A 25,887-nucleotide genomic window follows, 5' to 3' on the forward strand; every position below is an offset into this window, starting at 1 on the left:
TCACTCATGGGGTGGGGAGCTCATGCCAATGATTTGCCAATCAACGGTCGTTGGTCTCCATCGGAGTCCAAACTACACATCAACCTTTTAGAGCTGAGGGCAATCAGACTGGCGCTGAAGGCCTTCCTGCCATCTGTCAGGGGAAAGAATGTCCTGATAATGACGGACAACACAGTGGCCATGGATTACCTAAACAAAAGAGGTGGTGTGGGGTCACTACCTTTGTGCAGAGAGGCAATGCAGCTCTGGTATTGGGCAATTCAGGAGGGAATCTCTTTAACGTAAATTCATCTAGCCGGGGAAGAGAATATAACGGCAGATGCTCTGAGCAGGCAGAGCACGGTGTCCCACGAATGGGAACTGGAAGTTATTCAAGAGATCTTCGCCCTTTGGGGAACCCCTCAAGTAGACCTATTTGCAACTGGTATCAACCGAAAATGCTAAAGGTATTGCTCAAGGGAATTTCCCCTGAGAGGAGCCCTGGGGGACGCGTTCGTGGTGGAGTGGAATTTCCCACTATTGTATGCGTTCCCTCCGATTCCCGTCATTCCTCAGGTCATCAGGAGGCTGAGACGCTTCGGGAGCCGCATGATCCTAATTGCCCCGGATTGGACCAGGAGAACGTGGTACCCGGACCTTCTAGACATGTCCATCTGTCCTCCAGTACGTCTTCCTCAGAGAGAGAACCTTCTCGCTCAAATGGAGGGTCAGGTTCTATATCCAGAGGTCAAAACGTTCAACCTTCATGCTTTGTATCTGAAAGGCTGAGCTACAGGGATTGGAACCTTCCAGATGATATGGAGGTGTTGCTTTCGGCAAGAAGGCCAGTAACAAAGTCTCTATACCCTTGCCGTTGGAAAAAGTTTTGCAACTGGTGCAGAGAAAAGAATGTTGATCCTTTTCTATGGTCTATTCCGGAAGTACTATCTGTCCTTCTAACCCTAGCACGTTGCGGTCTGAATATTGGAACAATAAAAGGTTACCTTGCGGCGCTTTCCATTTTCAAGCGCTCGTCTGAGGAATGCTCCTACTTCAAAATTCCTTTTGTTAATACAATTCTTAAAAGGACTCACTAATGTGTTTCCTCCTCACCCATTTCAAGTTCCAATTTGGGATCTCAATTTAGTCCTAAAATTCTTAATGTGTGCTCCTTTTGAGCCTATGCACACGTGTTCATTAAGATTACTGACATGGAAAACTGGCTTCTTAGTTTCTTTAACATCAGCAAGAAGAGTGAGCGAATTGCAGGCACTGTCTTTCGGGCCTTCCTATACTGTGTTCCATAAGGACAGAGTTGTGTTGAGGGTAGAACCATCATTTTTACCGAAAGTAATATCTGATTTTCATTTAAGTCAGAAAATTGTTTTACCCGCATTCTATCCTCCACCCCATCCTTCTAAGGAGGAGGAAAGATTACACAGGTTGGATCCAAAAAGAGCTTTCAGCTTTTACATCTCTAGACTTTCCAGACTTAGTGGACAACCAGCTGTTTATAGGTTACACAGGAAGGAAACTGGGTCAATCTGTGACAAAACAGACAATTTCACGCTGGATCGTGCTTTGCATTTCAGAATGCTACAGACTAGCACAAAGAGTCCCTCATTCCACCAGAGGCATCGCCTCTTCGACAGCCCTTCAAAGAGGTGTTCCAGTAAGATCCATTTGCAAAGCAGCAACTTGGTCTTCACTATACACCTTTTCAAAATTCTATAACCTGGATGCTTCCCAGTCTAAGGAGCTAACTTTTGGAAAAGCAGTGCTTTATTCCCCCATCTAAGGGCATTGAAAAAAGCTAACCCCTCCTCCAGAGAAATTATACAAAATACTGCTTTGGGAGTCTATCTAAGATGAGGAATACGTTGGAGGACACAATCCACTCGAAGAACAAGTTACTTACCAACTGGTAACGTTCTTTCGATTGGATGTTCCTCCAATGTATTCCTAATCGCCCTCCCAGCCACCCCTCTGTAGATTTTTCCAGGTTATTGCCATCTCAAATCTCGCAAGGCTGATACCTGTCTGCTGGCACAATCTACACAGTACAAGATCAAAGATAAAAGGGGGAAAAACAGAACTTAGGCCAACGGGCGCCGCGCGTGCTACTTATACACCCGATGACGTCACCCTCGACGGAAGCTTTTGAGGGACCATCGACTCGACATCGACGCACGGCTCCCTCTGCCGAAAAAAATTTCCAAAGAGCAGCAAAGCTGGATGGAATACACCTGAGATGAGGAATACGTTGGAGGAACATCCAATCGAAAGAACGTTACCAGTTGGTAAGTAACTTGTTCGTCTAACTTAACGAAGCTAGCATCGACATCGCCTTTGTCGAAGGCAATATTGATTCCGGCACCAGTATCGACGCCTTTGGCAAAATAAAGGTCGATGCCCTCACAAACCACGGGTAACATTTTTCACCCTGTGCCAAGGAAAGACTTTCAAGTCTATGGCCTCTATTTATGAGGAGGAGCAATCCTTGAAGGAGTAAGATATGGTACAAGGGATGTTCCTGAAGAACTAATTGACACTCAGACCAAGATGTCTGACCTCTGACTGTCTCTAAACAGCTAGTGGTATAGACACGTCACCTGAATTGGAATTCAACAAACTTGACCCAGCTAATTATGCAGACTCGGCATATAGAAATATTATGAATAGTGGTGGAGTTCATGGGGTGGAACAAACATTCATCCACCTACGAACAAGATGGCATAATGGACATTCTCAGTCAAGGTCCCTGTTCTTCCTTTTCACACAGTACTTCAGAGCAAGGTTATGGCCGCATGGGAAACCTCAGATTCTAGACCAGCGGTAAACAAACATTTTGCTAGGAAATATAGACCATCCTCTGACCCGGACTATTTAAGCATCCTACACCTGATAGCTTAGTAGTCCAGGCAGCTACATCCACTAGACAATCTGCATACCCGTCTATTCCTCCCCCTCCCCCCCCCCGTGTCAGAGGCTTCGACACTGGTGTAGGGACGATAAGAGAATTGATACCTGATCTCGCAAGATTTCTTCTTCGAGCAGTATGGCTTTAAAGTCAACAAATGTGACTTGCACCCTTGCAAGATTCACATACAAACTTTGGACTTGTATTAAAGCGGCGGCTGAACACATTCCTGAGGGCGAGGAACGAGACGGCTTCCTTGCAATTGTAAAAGATGGACTGGAGACTATGGGGGAATGCCTCCAATCAGAACTGGACACTGCTGATAGCATCAGCAGGTCCATGGTGTCAAGCACAGTGCTACGCAGGTTTGCATGGCTGAGATAGTCTGGCTTTGCACCGGACGTGCAGGCCAGACTTCTCAGTATGCCATTTGACAGCTTGAGGTTGTTCTGCAGCAAGGCAGATGAAAGTTTGGAGGAGCTGCAGACCGCTAAGGCCGCGGCTAACACACTTGGCGCCTTCATACATCAACCTCAGCAACACTCCTACTCGGGCTCATTTTCCTGGAGAGGTTGTCTTTTTCGTTTTTATTCCTCATTTGGAAGAAGACAGGGAAGTCAAAGAGGGCAAAGAAAATGTCCTCTGGGTGGACTAGGAAAATGTGCTAGATCAGACACAGCAGCGGCAACTGGCCCCTCAGCTGCTGCTGCAGCCGCCTCTAAACCACTCTGAGGCCTTGATGCACAAGACCCCGGTGGGAGGCAGGATCCCACAGCATCTGAACGAATGGCTGGGCGTTACTTCAGATGCTTGGGTACTGGAAACAGTGGCTCAAGATTACTGCCTTCCTTTTCAGAAAAGACCTTAGGACCATCCACCGGCATACAGCTCTGTCAAAATTACAGATCCACTCCTGTTGCAGTAAATTTTAACCCTGCTAGAGAAAGGTGCAATAGAACATGTACCTGTAGCAGAGAGGAACAAGGGTTGGTATTCCCCATACTTTCTCATCCCAAAGAAGGACGGAGGATTGAGACCCATCTTGGACTTGAGAAGAAATTTGAACAAATTCCTCAGGAAGGACACGTTCAAGATGGTAACCCGTTCTCAGATCTTCAGGCTCTCCAACTCCAAGACTGGTTGGTATCATTGGAACTTGAGGATGCTTACTTTCATGTGTCCATTGATCTCCTGCACAGAAAGTACTTGAGGTTCGTGGTTTGCAGTTCTCGCTGTCAGTTTAGAGTTCTGCCTTTTGGGATGACCTCTGCCCCGAGGGTTTTCATTAAGCTGATGGTGGTAGTGGCAGTGAGTCTCAGGAGAGGAGGTATTCATGTCTACCTCTACCTTGGTTAATCAGGGCACATTCACCTGAACAGACCCAGGAACATCTGAGCAGGACCTGCCACTTCTTACACAGACTGGACTTCTCCCTCTTATACAAGAAGTCAAATATGATACCATTCCAAAGGCTCCAATTCATATGAACAGTCCTGGATACTTCCCTGGGGAAAGCCTTGCCTCCCAAGGTGAGAACTCATCACATTCTACAGATGGTAACAAAGTTCCAGAATGCGCCGCATCTTCCAGCCTTCGATTTTTCTGAGGCTGCTCTGCCTGATGGCATCATTCATTTTTTTGTTGCCAGAGGCCAGATTTGGGAATGAGATCCCTTTAATGGGCCCTCAGGACTCAATGTTCCCAATTTTTCAGGAATATGTCAGATATTTTGCAAGTTCTGGCCAGGGTGGCTCAAGATCTTCTATGGTGGGCTTGCAAGAACAATATTCTCAATGGAGAATCTTTCTGGCAACCATGGCCGGAGAGAACAGTAGTGACGGATGCCCCGCTCACAGGGTGGGGAGCGCACACCAACGATCTGACAATCCGCGGTCTTTGGTCTCCATCGGAGTACAAACTACATATCAACCTTTTGGAGTTTAGGGCAATCAGACTAGTGCTGAAGGCCTTTCTGCCCTCTGTACGTGGAAAGAATGTCCTGATAATGACTGACAATACAGTGGCCATGTAATACCTCAACAAGAGAGGAGGCGTAGGGTCACTACCACTGTGCAGAGGCAATGCAGCTCTGGTTCTGGGCAATACAATAAGGAATCTCTGTCGGCAGTTCATCTAGCCTGAGAGCGGAACACGGCAGCGGACGCTCTGAGCAGGCAGAGCACAGTATCCCACGATTGGGGGTTAGCTCAGGAAGTCCTTCAAGAGATCTTCACCCTTTGGGGACCCCCTCAAGTGTTTCTGTTCGCAACCAGTGTCAACAGAAAGTGCGAACTATACTGCTGAAGGGAATTTCCTCCAAGAGGAGCTCTAGGGGACGCGTTCATAGTGGATTGGGAATTTCCACTCCTATAAGCGTTTCCTCCAGTCCCGGTGATTCCTTATGTAATCGGGAGATTGAGAGAGTTCAGGAAAACCATGATCCTAATTGCCCCGGATTGGGACAGGAGGACATGGTACCCGGACCTTCTGGACATGTCGATCTATTCTCCAATACATCGTCCACTAAGAGAGCATCTTCTGTCGCAGGAGGAAGGTCTGGTTCTGTATCCAGAGGTCAAGACACTCATATCTCAGCCTGTCAGAAACCATGCCTGAAGGCTAAGTATTGGGACCTCCTAGATGACGTAATGGTGATTTTGCTTTCAGCCAGAAGGCCAGCAACAAAATCCTTGTACCGGTGTCGTTGGAACAAGTTCAATAACTGGCGCAAGGATAAAAATGTGGATTCATTCCTATGTAGTACACCTATGGTACTTTCTTTCCTATTACATTTGGCCAATCGGTGGCTCCAGATTTGTACAATAAAAGGATACATATTTTAAGCGCTCCTCGGAAGAGGTCTTACTTCAAAATTCCATTGATTGTGCAGTTTTTAAATGGTCTCACTAACGTGTACCCTCCAGTCCCATTTCAAGTCCCTGTTTGTTATCTAAATTTAGTATTGAAATTCCTTGCATGCATTCCTTTTGAGCCTTTGCTCTCTTGTTTGCTAAGGATTCTCACTTTGAAGACAATACAACTAGTGGCTATTACATCAGCCTGCAGGGTGAGTGAGTTACAGGCTCTCTTGTAAGCCTCCTCCCACCATCTTTCATAAAGACAGTTATACACGAAGTCGAGCCTTAATTTCTACCAAAAATAGTCTGACTTTCACTTGTCTCGGAAGATCACATTGCCATCTTTCTATCCTCCCCCACATGCAAGTAAGGAGGAAGAAAGGCTCCACAGGCTGGACCCAAAAAGGGCTCTCTGCTTTTACATTTCTAGACTGGCAACATTTCGGCAAAGTGACCAACTTTTCATTGTATACACCGGCCACAAATTTGGCCTGGCAGTAACAAAACAGACCTTATCCAGATGGATAATTCTAGCAATTGGAGAGTGTTACAAGCTGGCAGGTAAAAAAAAAGCCCAGTTGGGCTAAGGGCTCATTCTAAAGGCATGGCGACTTTGACGGATGGCTTTTCAGAGGGGTGTCCCGTGCAAGATATCTGTGCAGCGGCCACGTGGTAGTCAATGCATACTTTTGTGAAACACTATGGTTTAGATTCCACCTCATCCCAAGGGAGTCTTTTTGCTAAGGCCGTTCTTCGCACGTTCCAGGAGTAGAATTAATTAATAGCTTTGGGTGTCTAAGATGAGGAACAGGTGGGAAAACACAATCCATTCAAAGAACAAGTTACTTACCAACTGTAATGTTCTTTCGATTGGATGTTCCTCCCACGTATTCCTAATCGATCGCCCAACCTACACTACCATACAGTTTACGCATTTTACACTCAATGTTTCGTGAGAGCTAACGGAATAAGAGTACGCCTTATCAACTCATCAGTTGATAATAACGAAAAAAACAGAACTGAAGCCAACGGGCGCGTCTCGAGCCATTTATACTGCGGATGACGTTGACGCTCTACGGCAGCCCTCGAGGGACATTGACGCCACAACATCGTGCGCAGCACCCTCTGGTGTGGATATTTTTTTTCCGAAGCAGCAAAGGTGATGCGAATATCTAAGATGAGGAATATGTGGGAGGAACATCCAATCGAAAGAAGGTTACAGTTGGTAAGTAACTTGTTCATCTCCTTGGAGCTCTCTTCCAAAAGCACGAACTGTGTGATGGCCATATTGCACTGAATGCCATGAGTTTCTCTCATTTTGAACTCCTCAAAGACTAAAGTCTGTCATTCCCCTCCAACATGTTTAGAAACCTGACTCCTCTTAGAAAGTAACCTGGAGGTTCATCAGTTTTTATTTTTTTTGCCTCCACCACTACAGCTGCAAGACTTCACCTCCTTAACATCCTCCAAATGTGTCCCCGTCTCTGTTCACTAAAACTTATATCCACTCATGCTCATCCACTTGGGCTACTGCTCCAGGCTACTTGTTGGACTCCCCATTTACTAGTATAGCCCACTGAATAAGGTCATCAACTTTACAATTTTCTGTTGGGTCTTCAGCAATCTACACCTACCTCCCAGATGCTGACTCCAGCTAAGGTGGCTATTTATGTGCAGTCTTTCCCTGCCCACATTTCTCCTTTTGTCTATAAATGCATTATCCATGTCCTGGAACCCCCAACGTATCCCTCATTCTCTCAATACCATCCCCTCCTCTTAGCTAATCAGCTATCCCTGCCTTTCCTATTTCCTGCCCTCCTTGTGCCAACTCCTGCACTTTCTCTTCTTTCTCCTCACCACCGGAACGCTCTCCCCTTCCCCTTTTCACATTCATTGCACTATTAATGCATTTGTTTATCCTTCTGTAATTCATTTCTACCTTCCCCCACCCTGTCTGCCCTTTGAAACTGTTTTGCTAATTGTATGAGCGCCTAATAAGTGACAGATAAATACCAATGGACATTCAATTAATCTATAGAGAGGCTGCCTTCAGGATGGGCTTGAGAAAGCACACACTCTCGCTAGAAGATACTTTGTCCCTTATTTCTGATCTTCATTCCTCCTCTCGCTAGCACCACTAATTAACACTCTAATGAACAGTCTGTTTTGTAATGGCCAGATACAAATTGTTTACCAATTGTATACTTTTGTTTAAAACACACTATCTGACCTCTACCCTTCTAAATGTCTTGCCTGTACTAGCCCCTCATGCTGTACCCCATCCACCTTTAAATCTTGTTTCATAAGGGTACCATTGTGATAATGACTCTTCCCCTCTATATATATGCTCTCGTACAGCGTATTACCCTATTATTTTGGATTGAAATGTGAGCGCTCTTTATAAATGCAACAGGATAGGCTGCTGCAATTTTTATTTTGTAGGCTTTGTAACTTTGGTCAGTTCACAAAACATGCTCATGCAAAGGAAAGGTGCCTGGCTCAAAATCCCGCAGAGAAACAGTCTTAATGACTTCCCAGTGGCTCCTGTTTCCCAATATGGCTTTGGTGAAATGGCATGCAATCATAGTAGAAACCAGCACCCTAGTTTAGCCTGTGATGTAATGTGTTAAGTATGTATACTGTGCCTGTTAGCACTGTAGTAGATATTGCACATTGTGTCCACGGCTGAGTTTCCAGACCTCCTTAGGTTTATCATGGCTTCAGACAATCAATACTGGACTCAGAGAGAGAGAGTGCCACTTCTAAGACGAGCCCTGTACTGCTCCTGAGTGTTGTATGAAATGTGCATTCTAATGAACTCGTTCTTGTGGAATTTAAAGGCCAGTGTTACTGCTTCTTAGCAGAAAAGAAAACATCATGTATGATTTTCCTGTTTTTTCAGGCTAAACCGGGTGCTTCCGATTAAACGAGTATAGATCCCAAAGTCTCTCCAATGCAGCTATTCCCTTATGATATGATATTTTATTTATATTGCGCTTGTACACAGGTGTTTCAGTTTTGTAAACCTTTAGACACACCAATGTGCTTCACACACATACTGTTTGAGGGCACAACTACAGACCACGAATGAGTTTTTTTTTAAAAAAAAAATCTTTTTTTTAAAGAATGTTACACTCATTGCACACTGAAATATATGGATGAATCATGAGCCACCTGGAGTCAGTGGGGCACTTGGAACATGAACAGGGGCCAACACAGGGTTGGCAGTTCAATAAAAATAGGACATTTGCATCTATATAAAGTTGCAGACATGGTAGGGAATTGTGTGGGAGACATGATGCTGCTGTATGTCTGGGTTGCTCCTTCTCAAAATATTGGTTTCATTGGCATGATCCTGGAGCCATTTACTATGGTTGTATTCTTTTTTTTTTTTAACAACTTTATTTAAATATCAAAAGAAATATATCATTCCAAAACACCAATTATTATAACAATAAAACTACAAGTGAAACGAAAAAGCATTATACAAGTCCATATAAATAGAACAGAATAAATAAGAAAAATCAATTATCCCCGCTAATTGCAACAATCCCAATTTAAAATGATACATAGCCAAAAATCAGAGGAAAATAAGAAACTCACAGTTCCACACAACACAAGAAAAACACAACAAAACAAGCACAATAGCAAATTAACCATTCCAAAAAAAACCATAGCCTATTGGCAGTTAACTCACACATAGAGCTCATTAAAAGCATCCCATTGCTCCTTATAAAATTCTTCTCTATTTAAAGCATAATACTTAATCCTTTCAAACCTTGAGAGCAACTGCACCTGCGATAGCCATTCATCAATACTTGGTTTCTTTCTCGTCTTCCAGAGGCGTAAAATTTGACGAGTAGCCACCAGAGACACTTTATTAGCCCAACACAGAGGCGCATAGCTGAAATGACGAGTGCCCACTGGCGATTTCAGAAGTACTTTTGACGGTGTCCTTGGAAAAGATATGTTCCAGACCAAATCAACTCTATCCAAAATCTCACTCCAAAAATCCTTAACCCGCGAACAATCCCATAACATGTGGAGCATAGTGCTGAAGGGGCCCCTAGGGAACCCTCACGTATGGAAACAAGGCACAATCACCACACACAAACTGATACACCAGACACAAGGTTGTATTCCCAAAAGCTAGGGTTTATTGCAAAGCAAACAGTCTCAGTTGGCTAACTGGGTCTCACGCCCCGCGACGTGTCTTACAATCAGCGGTGACACATTCAATACCGCCCATAATGCATTTTCTTTGAACTGGGTTCGATGATTGACAATTGTGACGAGTATGACACCTTCAGACATTCATTATAGCAACAGTTTGTAATTTTGGGAGCCTGCAGACAGTTATTTGTTTAAGAGAACGCATTGTTTCTGTTTTTGCAAGCAAGCTGCATGCAGGGGAGAGACACATTCCAGGCCTCGCCATCTCCTAGTTTCTAGTAGTGTGCTAGGGGTCAACTCGCTCAACAGGGCTCAGAAAGGGAGGCCGCAAAGAAGAGCATAATGCAAGCCATTAATTGTTCGTTTCTACCATTCCTACCGCATGAGCGATACTGGCTGGCACCTGTGTATTTATTAAATGCCTTGCTGCTTACTTCCAAGGACTTGTGAGGGAGGAGACCGGGCATTTCTCTCTGGGTCGCCTGCGTTATGTTTCAACAAGTATCTTGCGGCCTTGCTCTATGTATGAACAATAAAACAGTCGAGCAGAATAAGCTTTCAGCAAAGCGGTTTTGACAGAAAAGCAAGAGGCGAAAGTTAAAAACAAAATGGCGATTTCAATAACATCAAAATGGCCGCACTTTAGTCAAGCTGATAGAAGCGTATTTCTAATACCGACACATGAGGCGGTTGGTCTTTGGCCAACAAAATACATTGCCTCCATCATTGGGAGGGGTACCTACTTTTTCTAGACTGTCAGTGCCTTCCTCCGTAGAGCAACTCCAGCATTTATTATCCTCCCTTAAGCCAAATCTGTGCATTCTAACCGCAGTCCAAAACAGACGCCCCAGAATCCTCTGTTGAATATATCGTAAATTCAGATCAATCTTTATCCTAACTGGAACCTTCCATAGAACCTCCCAATGCTTCATAGATATGTCTCCACCCAGTTCATCACACCACAAGATGTAGAGCTTTCGATGAAGATCTGAACTTCTCTTCTACCGGGAACAACTTCAAATAACTAGACACTTCACGAGGAGCAACTACGATAAAACTACACCTTTCCGGTCTTTGTAACAAAGGATCATTAAGCATTAATCTCTCAGAAATCAAATCTCTCAACAATCTATATCTCCTCATTTCCCTATTATGTAAGATAAACTTCCTCTCAGAGACTAAAGATATCATACCCTCATCACCACATATGTCCCTAATAAGTAATATACCCTTGTTCATCCAACTCCTCCAGCATAACATCTTATTATTGATCTGCAACCCCAGATTCTGCCAAATGGAGGCTTCCCCATAGAAATGAAGTCCCTGCCCCCCACTTACAATCAATGATGTGACTGCATCTTTGGTAGCAAGGACAGTCTGGAAAGTACTGACTGATTTAGGTAATTTACCAAGAGAGTACAGAGATTCAGTTCGGAAGGGTCTCATCTTAAACTCTTCTGAGCCCAAACTGGAATTTCTGACTCATTCAATGAGAAATAGGATATTGATTTTTTAATTAAAAAAAACTTTTGTAGTCATTTTCAATGATAGGGTAACCAAATACCCCCTCATGTACACTTCTAACCATTAAATACCTGGGCATCCTTGGTTTCTTTGAAACTCTCCATAAGAACTCCTGAAAGACCCGATCTACACGGCCCAGAACCTTTTTCCAAAACCATAAAGGTAGCGATTGAATAATGGATTCTTAATTTCAGGCAGTAGGGCATTCCTGTGGTGAGGGGGGCAAAAGACTGGTAACCAGTGTAGTATGGTTGGAGAAATGAGGCTGAACAAGAGATCGTGTAGTGTGAGGTGGAGAGTATTGGGATATATACTTAGCATGATTTGGGAGAAGAGAGTAGTTTGTCAATGAATTTAAGGACTGTATAAAGTCATTTAAATGGGAACAGTTGGTGTATTAAGGGCTATCCCGCTTGCAGTCGATTGGCGGACGTGGGTACAAAACAGGGGAGTTTGAAGAATAAGGATGGTGAAGTCCAGTACTTTAAGGTGGCAGATGGAGCAGAACATAAGTTCTGTGAGGCTGGACCAGTAGCAGTTCAGCTTTCTGCAGACTGAAGTGGAAATCTGTCTCTAAAATTGAAAATTATGGTATATTACACTGGTTCTTTTCTAAAAGTATGTGTACATTAAGTGTTGATTTGGATTTTTGGCGAAAGACTATTAAAGATTTGAAATTATCTGTGCTCATTAACTAGAATATGAATCTTGCAAACTATCTCAGAAATTATTATAGAAATGTGTTCATTTGGTTGGAAAATAATTGAAACCACCAATCTTTTGGTGTGCGTCTTTTGCCAGCATTACAAACAAATGCACATGTTCCGTGGATTATTTTTAATGTGCCACGACTAGATTGAGCTAAAAGGCTTGTAACTGAAGACATGCAATTTTCGTTTGACATCTACCCTTTGTGTGGTGTGCACTAGCCATATCCACCTTTGTTCTGTTCATGTATGTTCTAACATAGGCTGCTGTGAATAGATAAGGATTCTCAAGCATGGGGTCTGGCATGGATTCACATGATCATAAATATTTCCCGTTGGGGCTGGGAACCCTTGGTAAAAACACTTACAAACTGTATTTCTCCTCTAAACCAATCGATGTCCTCTGGATCATACTGCCCCATCCAATGAGTGTCCCGTCCCTAAGCCACACCCCCTCTGGCAGACATCTTCAGATTTTTACTGCACGCTTCAGTGTTGGGAGTCCTCGAGTTGGCTCTGTGAATATCTTCTACGTTTTTTCATGCTTTTCTCGGAAAAAGGTTCTATTTTTGTCCCGTAAGAGCCAGTGTATTCCATCTGCTGACAGCAGGGATCCGTTGCAGTGAAGTTTAACGCCCCTCAAGGACGAAGATTATTGAAGTTTCCAGAAGGCCATTGGGCCTACTTCCTGCCCTCTGGGAAGGGAAGGGAAAGAAGGGAGGTAATAGCGAGATATGCTGCGGCTTCTCCAAGAAGGCGAGAATGGACAGGCACAGTAGACTGGCAGCGTGGCCAAATGCGAAGGCCCCTGCCCCATACTCTGATCAGGGGCATGCCTCACCCAAGGCAGGTCGGTCAGAGGAGCGATCTTCTAAGTCCTGTGAGGGCGCCTCATCCGCGGAAGCTGGTCTCACGGCAGACAGGGCGTGATCAACTTCACCTTCCGCCTGCATTGCCAACCGGAGAAAGTCATCCAACCCAGCTAAACTGCGTCAGAAGCCCGAGAAGCCACAGACTGAGGAGAAAAAAGTCAAGCTGCCCAAGAAACCCCATGCGGCACAGGAGAAGTGTTTGTCGATGAAAGAACCGGTGGCGGCTGTTCTCTCGCAAGCTGAAGGGGCTGACTCAGAGAAGGTAGCCCCCATAGCGTTAAAGGTATCCCTCCCTCCGAGGCGCGAGGCTGCCGTGGTGATGTTGACAAGGTCTGCTGGCATGCCGGAGAAGGGGTCACCGTCGCAGAACCCAGTTCCAGCCCCTTGTGTGGAAAAAGGGGGCAAGGATGCCCCGTATCAGTCCCAGACCGTGGCCTAAGCCAGACGAGGACCTGGAGTCCCTACACAAGATCCACAAGGACGTGGAAGAGGACCGCGATGACAGCATGGGGCCTAGTGTTCCGATCACGCCAGTTCTGCCGATTGATGCGTCTCTGGACATCCTATCAACCCTCCACACCTTGGTGTCGGAGATCCAGAAGAGGATGAAACGCGGGCATGTTGCAACAGTGCCCCCGACCAACCGCCGACAAAGAAGCACCATCCGACACCCCCATTTCAGCTTCCACATCTGCGTCGGGCCATCTCTCCCCCAGTATACCCAGACACTGGTATGGATACAGCCATGACGATGGACGTTATCGTTGGAGTGGGCAGCGGGTTCTCGCAGCCTAGGGCATCCCCACTGGATTAGGTGGGGTTGTTCCATTCCATGATCGCCCGAGCCTCTGAGCTGTTCCAGCTAGTGCCCGAAGAAACCATGAAGGAGGGTTTCCTGTACCGGAGGAGCGAGGCCAAGAGTAAGACAATCATGGTGCCCCTCCTGGATGAAGTGTGGGGGGAAGGGCCTGGCCCTCTTGAAGAACCCTTTCATGGCTCCAGCCAAGCAGAATAGACTAGAGAAGTAGTACTGGGTACCGGAATTCGCACCCAAGTGCCTGAGGTCACAACCATCCCTGGATTCGGTGGTTTCAGCGGCTGTGAGGAAACGCTCAGCCAACCAGTCCTCGTCTTAAGTCGCTCCGGACAGCAAGTATAGGAAGATGGACGACATGGGGGAGGAAAGTGATTTACACTGTGGCGTCTATCAAGGTGGCCAACGCACTGGTGATCCTAGCCAGATATGAAGAGGAGCTGTGGTACAAGCTGGGTCCGATTTTGGAGTTTTCCCGATGACGGGAAGATGGAGACATTGGCCTGTTTCAAGGAAGGGGAGGTAGCGTCGGATCACGCCATCACAGTGGCACTGGATGTTGCCGACACAGGGTTCTGGCAGATGGGGAACAGTGTCTGCCTTCGCTGCCAAGGCTGGATGAAGGCCATGAATTTCCATCAGGAGGTCCAAACAAAGGTACTGGACATGCCTTTCGACGGAGATAACCTTTTCAGAAAGGTCGTAGACGAGAGTCTAAAGGCCCTCAAGATGGATATGGAGACGGACCGTTCTCTGGACCCCCTCCAGCAGCACTGCTCTTCCTTTCGCTCCTCCAGAGGAAAGTCAGGCAGGTCTTCAAAAGGTTTCTCCTCGTACAGTCAGCCATCCAGATCCACATTCAAGGAAGCCCAGAAGCCATTCCAAGGCCTATGGTGGTGGACAGTCGCTGTCGCCAGCAGGACGCCGAAGCAAGTCTGAACCGGTCCAAGATGTCGGGCACCCACCCGTGCACCCCGGTGAGAGGCCATCTGACAAGGTTCGTTAGTGAGTGGGAAAAGATCACCACTGACAGATGGGTGCTGGACGCTCTCGCCCAAGGACATACCCTGGAATTTCAGCACAGGTGTCCCCGGATCCCTCCGGTGGCCCGGCAAGAGCAGCAGATTCCCCAGCTCTTGGAGTAGGTACAACCCGTGCTACAAAAAGGGGTGAAAGAGCTGGTTCCTCGGGCTCCGGATTCTATTCCCGATACCTCTTGGTAAAAAAGAAGGGGGTGGGAGGGCTGGAGGCCCTTTCTAGACATGCAACTCTGAAAAAGTACCTAAAGTCTCAAATTCAGGATGGTCACGTTGCAGCAAGTGCTCGGCTAACAGGAAAGTGGGGATTTCTTGACGTCTGGACGTGGAGGATGCCTACTTCCACGTCCCCATTCACAGAAAACACCAGAAGTCTCTACGCTTCCTAGTGCAGGGACAGCACTACCAGTTCAAGGCCCTACCCTGCGGCTTGAAGTCGTCCCCACAGTGTTCACTAAGTGCCTGGCGCCGGTGGCAGCCCATCTGCGTCTACGGGGCATTCAAGTATACCTGTACCTTGACAGCTGTCTCATCCAGCCCCGATCGCGAGAGTTGGCTGTCGGACACACAGAGGGGGCCGTCAAGCTGCTGACCGATCAGGGATTCTCCAATTATCCAAAGTCCTGCTGGACACCATCCCCAAACACGCTGTCCCTTTGGGCCAGACTCTATACACTATCCTGCCTACCATCACCCTCAGAGTAGAGGGTAGCAGCCATTCAGGGAAAGGTGCAGCGGCTGTTGTCGATGAAGACGGCCACAGTGCAGACCATCAAGTGGTTGTTCGGCATGTCGTCCTGCATCTACCTTATCCGGCTCTGCAGGTTACAGATGCAACCTCTTCTGCAGTTCCTGGACGGTCGCTGGGTACAAGCGTCGGGGAAACTTCATGGACAAGATCACTCGGGCAATGAGTTCCATCGAGCGATAAGGTTGTGGGGCATCCGCTCCAGCATCGCCTGGGGCACAGGGTTTCAGTACCCTCCATTTCAGGAAACGATCACCACGGACACTACCCTAGAGGCCTGTGGCTGCCGGTGGAGAAGGATCTCCATATCAACATCCTGGAGCCACGGGCAGTGTTCTGGGCCCTAAAGTCATTCCTTCCGTCTCTGAAGGGCAAGGTGGTGAGGATCTTCACAGACAACTCCACCACAAGGTTCTACATCAGGAAACAAGAGGGCACTCGATCCCCAGCGCTCTCCAGGGAAGTGCAGGACTTGTGGCCCTGGGCCGTTGACAAATGTTCCTCATCTATCTTAACCTAGCGGGAGTCAGGAACACCATCGCAGATTCCTTCAGCAGGGAATTGCGGTCCTGCCATGAGTGAAAACTTCGGCAGGACCAGGTGGACTGTGTCTTCGCCAAGTGGGGGAGGCCCCAGATATGTTTGCGACGGCAGCAAACTCCAAATACCAGAAGTTTGCCCGCAGATTCCACCAACCGACGAGCCTGTGGGATGCATTCTCCTTCCCGTGAGAAGGGATGTTTCTGTATGCGTTTCCTCCGTTGCCTCTCCTGCTACGAGACCTCAATACACTCAGTGTAAGTGCAGGATGATACTTATCGCCCCAGCGTGGCCGAGGCAGATTTGGTATCCGGACCTTCTCAGCCTGTTAGCATCGCCACTGATCAAGCTACCAGTGGTCCCTGAGAAGGATGTGCAATCCTGCATCACAAACCAGGATTGCTCAACCTGAGGGCTTGGCTCCTACATCCCTTACGTTTGGAGGATATGAGTTGCCTTTGGACTGCAGGGAGGTCCTCGCCAAGGCCATGGCGTTGTTTACTTTGAAGTGCTACAGTTACAAGTGGAAGAGTTTCGCTACATGGGGCCGGTCGCTGAGGATTACCCCTCTGAGGGTCACGGCCCTGCAGCAGGGGTAATCGGATTCTTCCATATTTGCTATCCTATTCCCAAGGTCGGACTCGCGCACGCCTCGATCAAAGTACATCTGGCGGCTATCTCATGCTACACCAGGTCTCCAGGAAGGCCTTCACTTTGGTCTCATCGACTCGTCAAGGAATTCCTCAAAGGCCTTTTTCGTTCTTTCCCGTTGGTGAAGGGTGCTGCCCTGACGTGGGAACTCAACATGGTGCTGACAAGGCACATGTGGAGCCCCTTCGAGCCTATGCACCAGGCCCCTCCAGTTCCTCTCGTGGAAACTGCTTTCCTGGTGGCCATCACATCCGCCAGGAGGGTGGGTGAGATACAGGCCCTATCATGCAAGCATACCCGACTTTCCACGAATCGAGGGTGGTGCTGCGGACGCACTGCTCTTTCGTGCCGAAGTTTCTGTCGGAATTCCGCCTCAACAATATTTTGCCTGTTTCTTTTCCAAACCCTTCGTGACCGGCTGAAAGGGGCTTGCACTCTGGACTTTGCTTGTGCCCTGAATTTCTACGTGGCATGCACAGAGTTTTCGAAAGACTTCACAGCTGTTCGTGAACTTTGGTCCTGTGACCCATGGGAAGGCCTTGTCCAAGGTTTCCATCTCAAGGTGGCTCTCTGTCTGCATCATGCACTAGCATCAGTTGGTGAACCGACCGCTGCCTGGCTGTCAGAGCCAATTCCACAAGAGCCACGCTGCAACGACGGCGTTCCTAGCTGGTGTGCCCCTGCTGGACATCTGCAGGGCTGCTACGTGGAGGTCCACGCACACCTTCACGAGGTTCTACTGAGTCGACAGGGATTCCAGGGAGGAGTCCAGGGTCGGCCAAGCAGTGCTACGCAACCTGTTCGCTTGAGGTGAGTCTGTTCCAGAGGTAAGAGTTGATTGCGTGTGTTGAGCCTTGTCGTCTCCAGTGGTTGTTTAATGTTGTACTGCTGTGTATTATTCATGAGTATGTGAATCCATGCCAGACCCTATGCTGGAGAAGAACCAGTTACTTACCTGTAACTATTGTTCTCCAGCATGGGTCTGTAATGGATACTCATGCAAACCCTCCCTCCTACTCCTCTGGGGCTCTTCTTGGTCATACTGCTACTTTACGTGCCCGCCAAATCTGAAAATGGCTGCCAGAGGAGGGATTTAGGGAGAGGGCAGTCATTGGCTTGGGGTAGTATGACCCAGATTTCAGTGGCTGGTTTAGAGGAGAAATAGTTTGTACGTGAACTTTATCGAGGATTTCTGGCCTGACTGGGAATATTCATGAGCATGTGAATCCATTCCAGACCCATGCTGGAGGACAACTGTTACAGGTAGGTAACTTGTTCCTTAGGGCTTATCTGCACACCTCCGGCCAGATGTTTCTTAAGGAAATGCATGCCGGGATGCATAGGGACAAATATTGTGGCACATTTGGGGATAGCTGGATTTATTGTTTTGCTGCTTTGGCTGTAGTATCAAACTGTGTATTGGGATGGTGGTAAAGCCATTAGAGTCTGGTAGGAATTATGAGTACACTGGTTAATAAACAAGGGATCACAATACTATCCCTGAAAACTCTCCTTTCCACAAACCTATATCGCTGTATCGCCTGCCTTTTTTAAATTGTATCATGTTGGTCCATAATTTGATGATGTACCGTCTGGTGAAGCATATAGGTAAGCACATAAATTAGCCTAGGCATGTTAACCCCATGACTATGCCTTTGACCACACTGCATGTTTCTGGTATGGTCCACAAGTTGGGTGTGGTTCCTCATGTCTTAAAATGGGCTGAGATTAAGACTAAATTCACGTTTCATTTGCTATTGATACCACAGAGGGGAGGAATGTATTGTGACTTATTTCATTCATTATTTTACAGGAATACAAGAGTTTCCAGAAAATATCAAAAACTGTAAGGTTTTGACTGTTGTTGAGGCCAGTGTAAATCCTATTTCAAAGTAAGTGTTTTCTTCCGCCTGTTTTTATTTATACTTTAAGTGTATGATTTCTCTTGTTTTATGGACTTAAGGAGCAATGATGTAGCTACCTACACTTCATCAGACATTTTTATTTTTCTCCATCATATCACAATACTAGTGTACCTGAGAGTGACATTTGTACACATATTCTCACTTGACAAGCCTGGTTCAACGGCACGATTTGCCCCCCCAAAAATATCTTGGAAGCAGCCAATCCACCCACATGAGTATCATTTTGCCAGTAGGTGTCACCTAGTCATTGAAGTGAGCTAATCGTATCTTAAAACTGCATGGATTTTCTACCTAACCGATATAGGCAACCAATGCTCTTTTCCTTTTATCTTGTGCCCCTCCGCGTGTCTAGGTGCTCTTCTACATAAGCGCCAAATTACTGCATAACCCCTTCCCCCGAACAACACTGGCTTGAAATGTGGTTAGCTATTTGGGGCTTGGATTATCAACTGCATGTTTGGAATTCTAGTCCTATTTGAATCGGACCCACTTGTCAAGAATCGCCCAATAATCTTGCTACTGTATATCCTCCTTTTGAATTGACCTGCAGCGCTGAGTCTGCAAGAGGTGATTCATTCAGTAACTCATTGCACCAACCCACCACAAGCATCAAATTAGACCAATCTTGGAGATTTGCCCACACTCAGCCTAATTTTAGCATCCTAGAGTCCACTCCCCCCTTTCAGTATTCAAGGTTCTTTGCATTCAAAGTACTTTCATATAGAAAGTAGGTGTGATTCTCTTGGGGAGCTCATGTGCCAGCTGCATCAGACCCTCTCTACCCAACTCACTAATAGGGCAAGATTTGCTATCTTATGTGTATGTACTTGAAACAAGTGCCTTGGTAAAGGTTTGTGTGTTACCATCACATGCCTGATTGCATTACTGAAATGCATTTTAATCTTTTTATTCCACACATTTATAATATATGTTAATAGTCTCCTGTTCAGATTCAGACAAGACTGGTTAATTTCCCTAAAACATGAAAAAACAAAGCCTGTACTGACATCTGAACTCATTGCATTGACTGTTTTGATTAAAATGTAAACTATTGTTTTATTCAACTCCACCAATCAGTATGTCCATCTAGCCTATTTATACAAATAATGCTTTATCACCCTGTCACTTTGGTGGTCAATGGGGAATTGCTGTGCTGAAAGTAGCCCTATGTTGGGTTAAGATGAGTGCTGAAGGTCGGTCCTCCTAATATGACCAATGTTATTTTTCTGTTTGATTTCCTCATCTCCCTTTTTTTCTTTTTAAACGTATTTAATTTGTTCTAATGTTGAAAAGGAACATTTTTAAACAAAAGGAAACGACCATTGGTCGTCCAGAGGGACCAGACTTTGCCACTCACTTTACTGTAATGTTTATATGTGGATAGTTGACCCATTCAAGCCACCTTCCATTCTTGGTGGCATTATTATGGGGAAGGGACAAAATAACTGGACTTCCCAAAGCAGCCAGTTGTATAGCTATTGTCACAGCAACAAATTGATGCCCTTAACTGTTCAACTTTGACCTTTGATAATCGCAGCTGCTTGACAGGTGGTCACTTTGCATTGAGAAAAAGAGCTAACAAGCAGTTACTAAGTGTCTAGTCCTTTCAGAGAGGTTTGAAACCCTGCTTCATTGGCTGAACCCTTTAATGCTTCTCCTTAATGGGCTCCTGATTTTATGTTCTACTCTGCCAATCTGTTTAAAATACATTATTGTACTTTTCAAACACTATCTTTGAATTCCAGCTAATTTTAGGTCATAATAGCGAACATGCCATGTCGTCTTACAAGGCATCTCTCTTGCTTGGGTCCCTGTTGGTTCCTCAACACTGTTAATGGTTTGTTTGTGAGCCTCATTACAAGAGTATGTAAAGTTAAACTGCAAAGTATGTTACTAAGTGTCGGATGGCGTTTTGCAAGTGCCATTCACCGCCTGCACTACTGGATAGTAGATAATGTGGTATGTTTGGATTGGCAAAACATCCAGCATGAGTATTGTGATTTGTGTCTAGTATCTTTTGTGGGGTGAGTGGTTACATCGTTTTCATTTAGGTGCATCGACTTTGGGCAAAATAGAAAAAAATTAATGGGAGATGCCCTGCTGAGATGTAGTGCAGCCTATTGTGTGGCAAAAGCTCCATCACATGTCAGTCGAGGCTATACATTTTTATGGGAAATGGTGTACATTCTCCTCAATATGCTTCTGTTGCGCATTCCCCATATTGCATATATTCTTGGCTGCCTTGTCACCTTGATTTCATTTCTTCAGAAACTTGTTTAACAACGTTTACTTGCTTAAAGGAGTGGTCTCATGCATGTACATACAGGGCACCACTGTATCGTAACACTACATAATGGAAAACATAGCTGAAAAACATTTGTAACTAGATCTTTTTGTGTCAGTCTGTTTAGCTCTAACAATCTGTCAACCTAATAACTGTAACTCATACTGTTTCCTTTCCCTTTCTATTTATTTTCAATCTGACAACCTATCTATTCTTCTTGACCGCCTTACCTATTCATGTTCATATATATCCCCACCTCTCTTTATCCGTCATGCTCTTTCTATTACTCAATCTTCCTATATCCCTCTATTTCTATCTACCTGCATACATATTTATTTCCATATATCTCTACCTCTAACATTGTCGGTCCATATAATTTTTCTGTTTTCGCTTTTCCTATGGACCTATCCATCTCTTCCTCCCTGTGACTTAGATCTGTCTAATTCTATGTATTTGCCTAACTCTGCCCCATCAGAGCGCAAAGAGGGAGTGATTGCTAGATAGACCAATATAGGTGGCTGGAGCGAACAACAGACACAAAATGATTACTGCTCTCTGGGGGCACAGATGAGCAGTGTAAAAGCAGCAGTGATCCAATCATAAAGGTTAAACAGACCCAGCCCAACAGGTATACCTCCGTCACTCCTTTTGGTAATGTGGGCTTATGCAAGGCTGTCCTTCTCAGGAGGAGTCAGCTGTTAGAGTTGCAACACACAGTAGTATGGTGGTACCTAAAAAAAAAAAGAAATATCCAACTATGGTTCTATAAATATACCAACACTAATAAAAATGAACAATGCATACAAATTTGTAATGCTGCACACCCCTTAACCCCAATTTTAAAGCGCAAACAAAGAATGCAGACTTCGAGGGGGTATTCTGGGTGAAATCAGGGGTGCATGCAATTGATTTGAGCAGCAAATGTCAAAGGTACTGAAAGTGTCTTTAGATGACAAAGGGTTGAGTCTTGTAAGCCACAAAGATGGGACTGGGCCACTCTACCTGTATTTCTTGTCTTGGTTGCTCGAGAGCATTGAGTTGGGCTTCATAACTGCAATCGAGCCAGTGCTGATGGTTGAGTTGCGTTGTTCCAGCGGTGAGATTGTGTAGAGTAGGCTATGAGCCTGGTCTCCCTGTAGATTGAGGCTGCAGTTGAAGGGTAGAGTAGATGGGTCCCACCAGTAAGCCGACGGGTCGAAAAAGCATCCGCGAGGTCGAGTAGACATTTGAAACAGGCGAGTTGATTGCTTCCAGTGGATTAAATCTGCTTTTGGGCTGGATCGAGACAATACTTATTTTGTGTTGAGTCTGTGCGCATGATGAGGCAAGTCAGGTGCTTCCACAGTGGCAAGCAGTTGGCTGTGTTGTGTTGGTACGGCCATGCATTTCACTGGTTGGTTCTGTGTTGAGGCAGCTCGAAGAAGGTATGAATTTCGTAGAATACCAGAAGTAGCACCTCAGGGCGTGTAGCTGCTCGTAGTGATTAGTGTGGTCAGGCCCTCTCAAAGAGATCTTGAGTCAGTTAACCATGTTCTGAGCCACCTCTCTGTTACTTAGAGGCCCAATACAGGATCTCTGCAGAAAAGGTGAGGCCTTAGTTCTGCACTTCTACTCCAGGAAGATTGTTTGGCACCTACAGGATGCTCCATGTCCATTGAGCAAAATCCAGTTTCCAGTGCACAGGCAGTAGAGCCCTTTATTCACAGCAAGGACAAAGGTTTCCAAGGAAGAGTGTTCCTCTGTCTTGGGAACCTCTGTCTTTATCTCTTTGGCAGACGACTCTGGAATAGACTATTTCACCAACCTAGCTCCAGGTGAATCCTTCTGCTCTTGAAGTTCAAAGATAAATCAACCAAGAGCAGATTTTCACCCCTTTATAAAGACAAAATTCTACAGCAGATTAGTCCAAAGCAAGACTGCTGTCCGGTCTGATCCAGGTTGCTGTAATGTGTCATTTGTCTTCTGATGTTATACTGAAGGGTGCTTTGTCTGCAGGAATCTGTTAGGGGGCTGGAGAGTGTAGGGAGCCCTAGCGGAATCCAAGATGGCACACCCTCTCTCTTGGCCTTTGTCTCTCCTCTGGCTACTATAGCTCCACTCCTTTCCATGTCAGACAGATTCACAGGAGAAAAGACAAACTTGGTGAGAGGGCTATTGAAAGCCTCGGGCAGATGGCTGCAGGTACAGACGGCACATATTGATACAGGCAGGAAGACAGGTCGGTGGTGATGGAGGCAAATGGGCAGGACAGCAGAGATGTAGGCGTACAGGCGGGTTGACAAATGTAGGCAAGAGGCAGACGTGTATAAGAGGAGGCAGACTGATACTTAGTCAGAGGCGGGCAGATGCATGCAGGTGGGCAGTGTGATAATTCAAAGAAATTATAGCGTGGGGCTCGAACAAAATGTATTTCAGCAACACAATGGTTAGGGTTAGATAAAAACCTAGGAGGTCCTTGGGGGGAAAACTCTACAAATAAAGAGGGACTTCTGAATAAGAATGTCAGTATGGTTGAAACTAAATGGTCATCTTTAGTGTTCCCAAGGTTTCCCTTGTGGAAAAAACATAATTTCTAAAACCTATTGTAATACTTATTCACCCCTCCAGAAAAGCCCTACTTCTAATAAAAAAAGAAGCTCCCAAGGATAAACAAACCGAAAGGTCTCATACTTAACTTTTGAATCTGCAGCCTCCTGGCTGCCCTAGGCTAAGGATATAAAGTTTCAAGACTTGGGGCCAAAGCAAACAGTTCACAAATCGAAGTCCATCCTGTTCATCGAACAAGGGTGGCCTCCTAAACATCTAGCCACCAGCCCAGAGTTTAGCAATCCATTCTAAACGGAGGACCGGAGTGCTTCCCGATCGTTGGAGTGTGCGGCACACTGGAGGCAGCGGCCTGCCGTGGTGAAGGGACGGAGAGCATCCAAGATGGTGCAATGGTGGAGGTGTGCGATGGGGGACCTCTACCCTCACTGTGTGTGGCCCGGCATGCTGGAGGCCGGGGAAAAGGGGAGCCTATTGTGGGACATAGTCCCACGCCCTTCCTGTGTGCCCTGCGGAGGATGCGTCTCACTGCCCTCTGAGTGCACCCTTGGTGGCCAGGCTTTGGTGGAAGCCTCACGAGTGGGGGCCTGCAGCGCTAACCAAACCTGTAAGGAGCAGGTGAAAGCAGAGATGCGCATGGCGTCAGTGGCCAGTGTTAAGTGAGAGAGCAGTGTGCGCCTGGCCGGCCCACAGGTTGTCTTCTGCTCCGCGCAGAGGAGCTGCTTGTGACTTCGGTCTCATGAGGCAAGAACCCAAGGATGAGGGTCCAGCGGCAGACCTGTGACAGCCAGTAGAGGAGAGAAGGGGGATATAATTCGATAACTCGCCACCTGGTCCCGGGAACCTGAAATGGACTGTACTGTTAGTTGGAGTGGCTGCACCAATAGATGAGAATAGAGGCTGTGGGACAGGCTCAGCAGTATCCACTGCGGGGTGGCCTGAGGCCACTTTATCACAAGCAAAGGGCACCTGGCAGCAACTCTGTGCTCTAGAGCTGGCAAGAGCCATCCCATTTCACTGAAGCAGGGGAAGGAGCAACAGAAGGGGAAGGGCCCCTCCCCATTGGAGACCTTCTGGCGCATGGAAAGAGCGCATGGAAAGGGGTTGAGTAGATGGCTGTGCTACCTCAGGTCGTAGGTGCGCGGTGAGGAGCCAGTACCCAGATGCTCCCCAAGAACACACCGAACCATCCTGGCAAGGTGAGGGGCAGGCCATTTTGAACGCGACATCTTGAGTTGTATGAGCTCCCTGAAGGAAGACGTAGGGAGGAAATTCAGAGAAACTCCCATCAACTGCTCTTTCATTCAATCATGGCACCATGACAGAAATAAAGTATGAACTACAGTCTATCTTGACAAGAGTGGATGCCAACAAAACGTGAATCCAGGACCTGCAGGGGCAAGCAGGCGCTACGAAACAAGCCCTAAAATATATTGGCGAAACAATGGACATGATCTTGGGAAGGATTGAAAGACCAGGAAAACGGTCACAGATGGGAGAACCTCATTCTAACCTCATTCTCTGTGGGACGATTGAAGGCACAGAAGGGCAGGACAGAGCAGGCTGCATACACGGTCCCCTGGCTTTTATGATTACTGACAAACGGGGAATTCCGACTGGATGGAGTGCACTGAGCTGGGTCAGGGAAGTGCTGCAGGACCCAGGGACATTGTGATGAAGTTTCAAGATTTTGGCACAAAGAAAAAGGTTCTGAAGAATGCAAGAGCGCTGGATGTGGTCGCATTCCAGGGCCAAACCATTGGGATTTACCAAGACCTGGCTCTGGTAACATCACAAGAGAATAGATTTTAGAAGTCGTGGAGACACTGTGAGAAGCAAAGGCCAGGTATGGATGGTTTTTTCTTTTTTGTCCCTCGTATTTACTTGGAAGCACCATAGAGTGACAACAACGTCAGAGGTGTTCACTATACCAGGATTGCAACTGCACCAGGTTACGGCATGGGAGGAGCTACTGGCCCTGGGATGATCGAAGATGGCGAGTAATGCATGGAAAAAACGTTGCTGCATGGGGCTGGATTATCAACAGACACCACAGCAGGGTTTCCAAGAATGAGCGCTGTCGAGAGGAGATCTGCCGCTGAAGCAACAGTTGGTAAGGAAGGAGGGGTTCTGAAGCTGAGACTGTTAAACTGGGTTGTTGGTGCACCATTCATCTTGAGGGAATGAAGCAAGGATGAGGTGGGCTGGTGCGCCTAGCACCATCAGTGGGGGCTTCTGATCAGCTGTCTAGGCTTTGGGTTTTTCTCTTTCTCTACTCATACGTTGCATCCCCTTTCCTCTATCCTTGTGG

The 25,887-nt window shown here is 46.5% G+C and overlaps 1 protein-coding gene across 5 annotated transcripts in view; it reads left to right on the forward strand.

The window, feature by feature from the left end:
* ERBIN (erbb2 interacting protein) overlaps window positions 1-25,887 on the forward strand; it is a 2,559,118-nt gene that overhangs the window by 708,469 nt on the left and 1,824,762 nt on the right. For all 5 annotated transcript variants that reach the window (XM_069627374.1, XM_069627371.1, XM_069627370.1 and 2 more), the window contains one exon: window positions 18,637-18,715. In XM_069627374.1, the coding sequence (XP_069483475.1) occupies window positions 18,637-18,715 (79 nt within the window). The remainder of the gene's footprint in view (window positions 1-18,636; window positions 18,716-25,887) is intronic.

This window comes from Ambystoma mexicanum, chromosome 6p, assembly GCF_040938575.1.
Source record: "Ambystoma mexicanum isolate Mex_15411 chromosome 6p, UKY_AmexF1_1, whole genome shotgun sequence".
NCBI lineage: Eukaryota > Metazoa > Chordata > Amphibia > Caudata > Ambystomatidae > Ambystoma > Ambystoma mexicanum.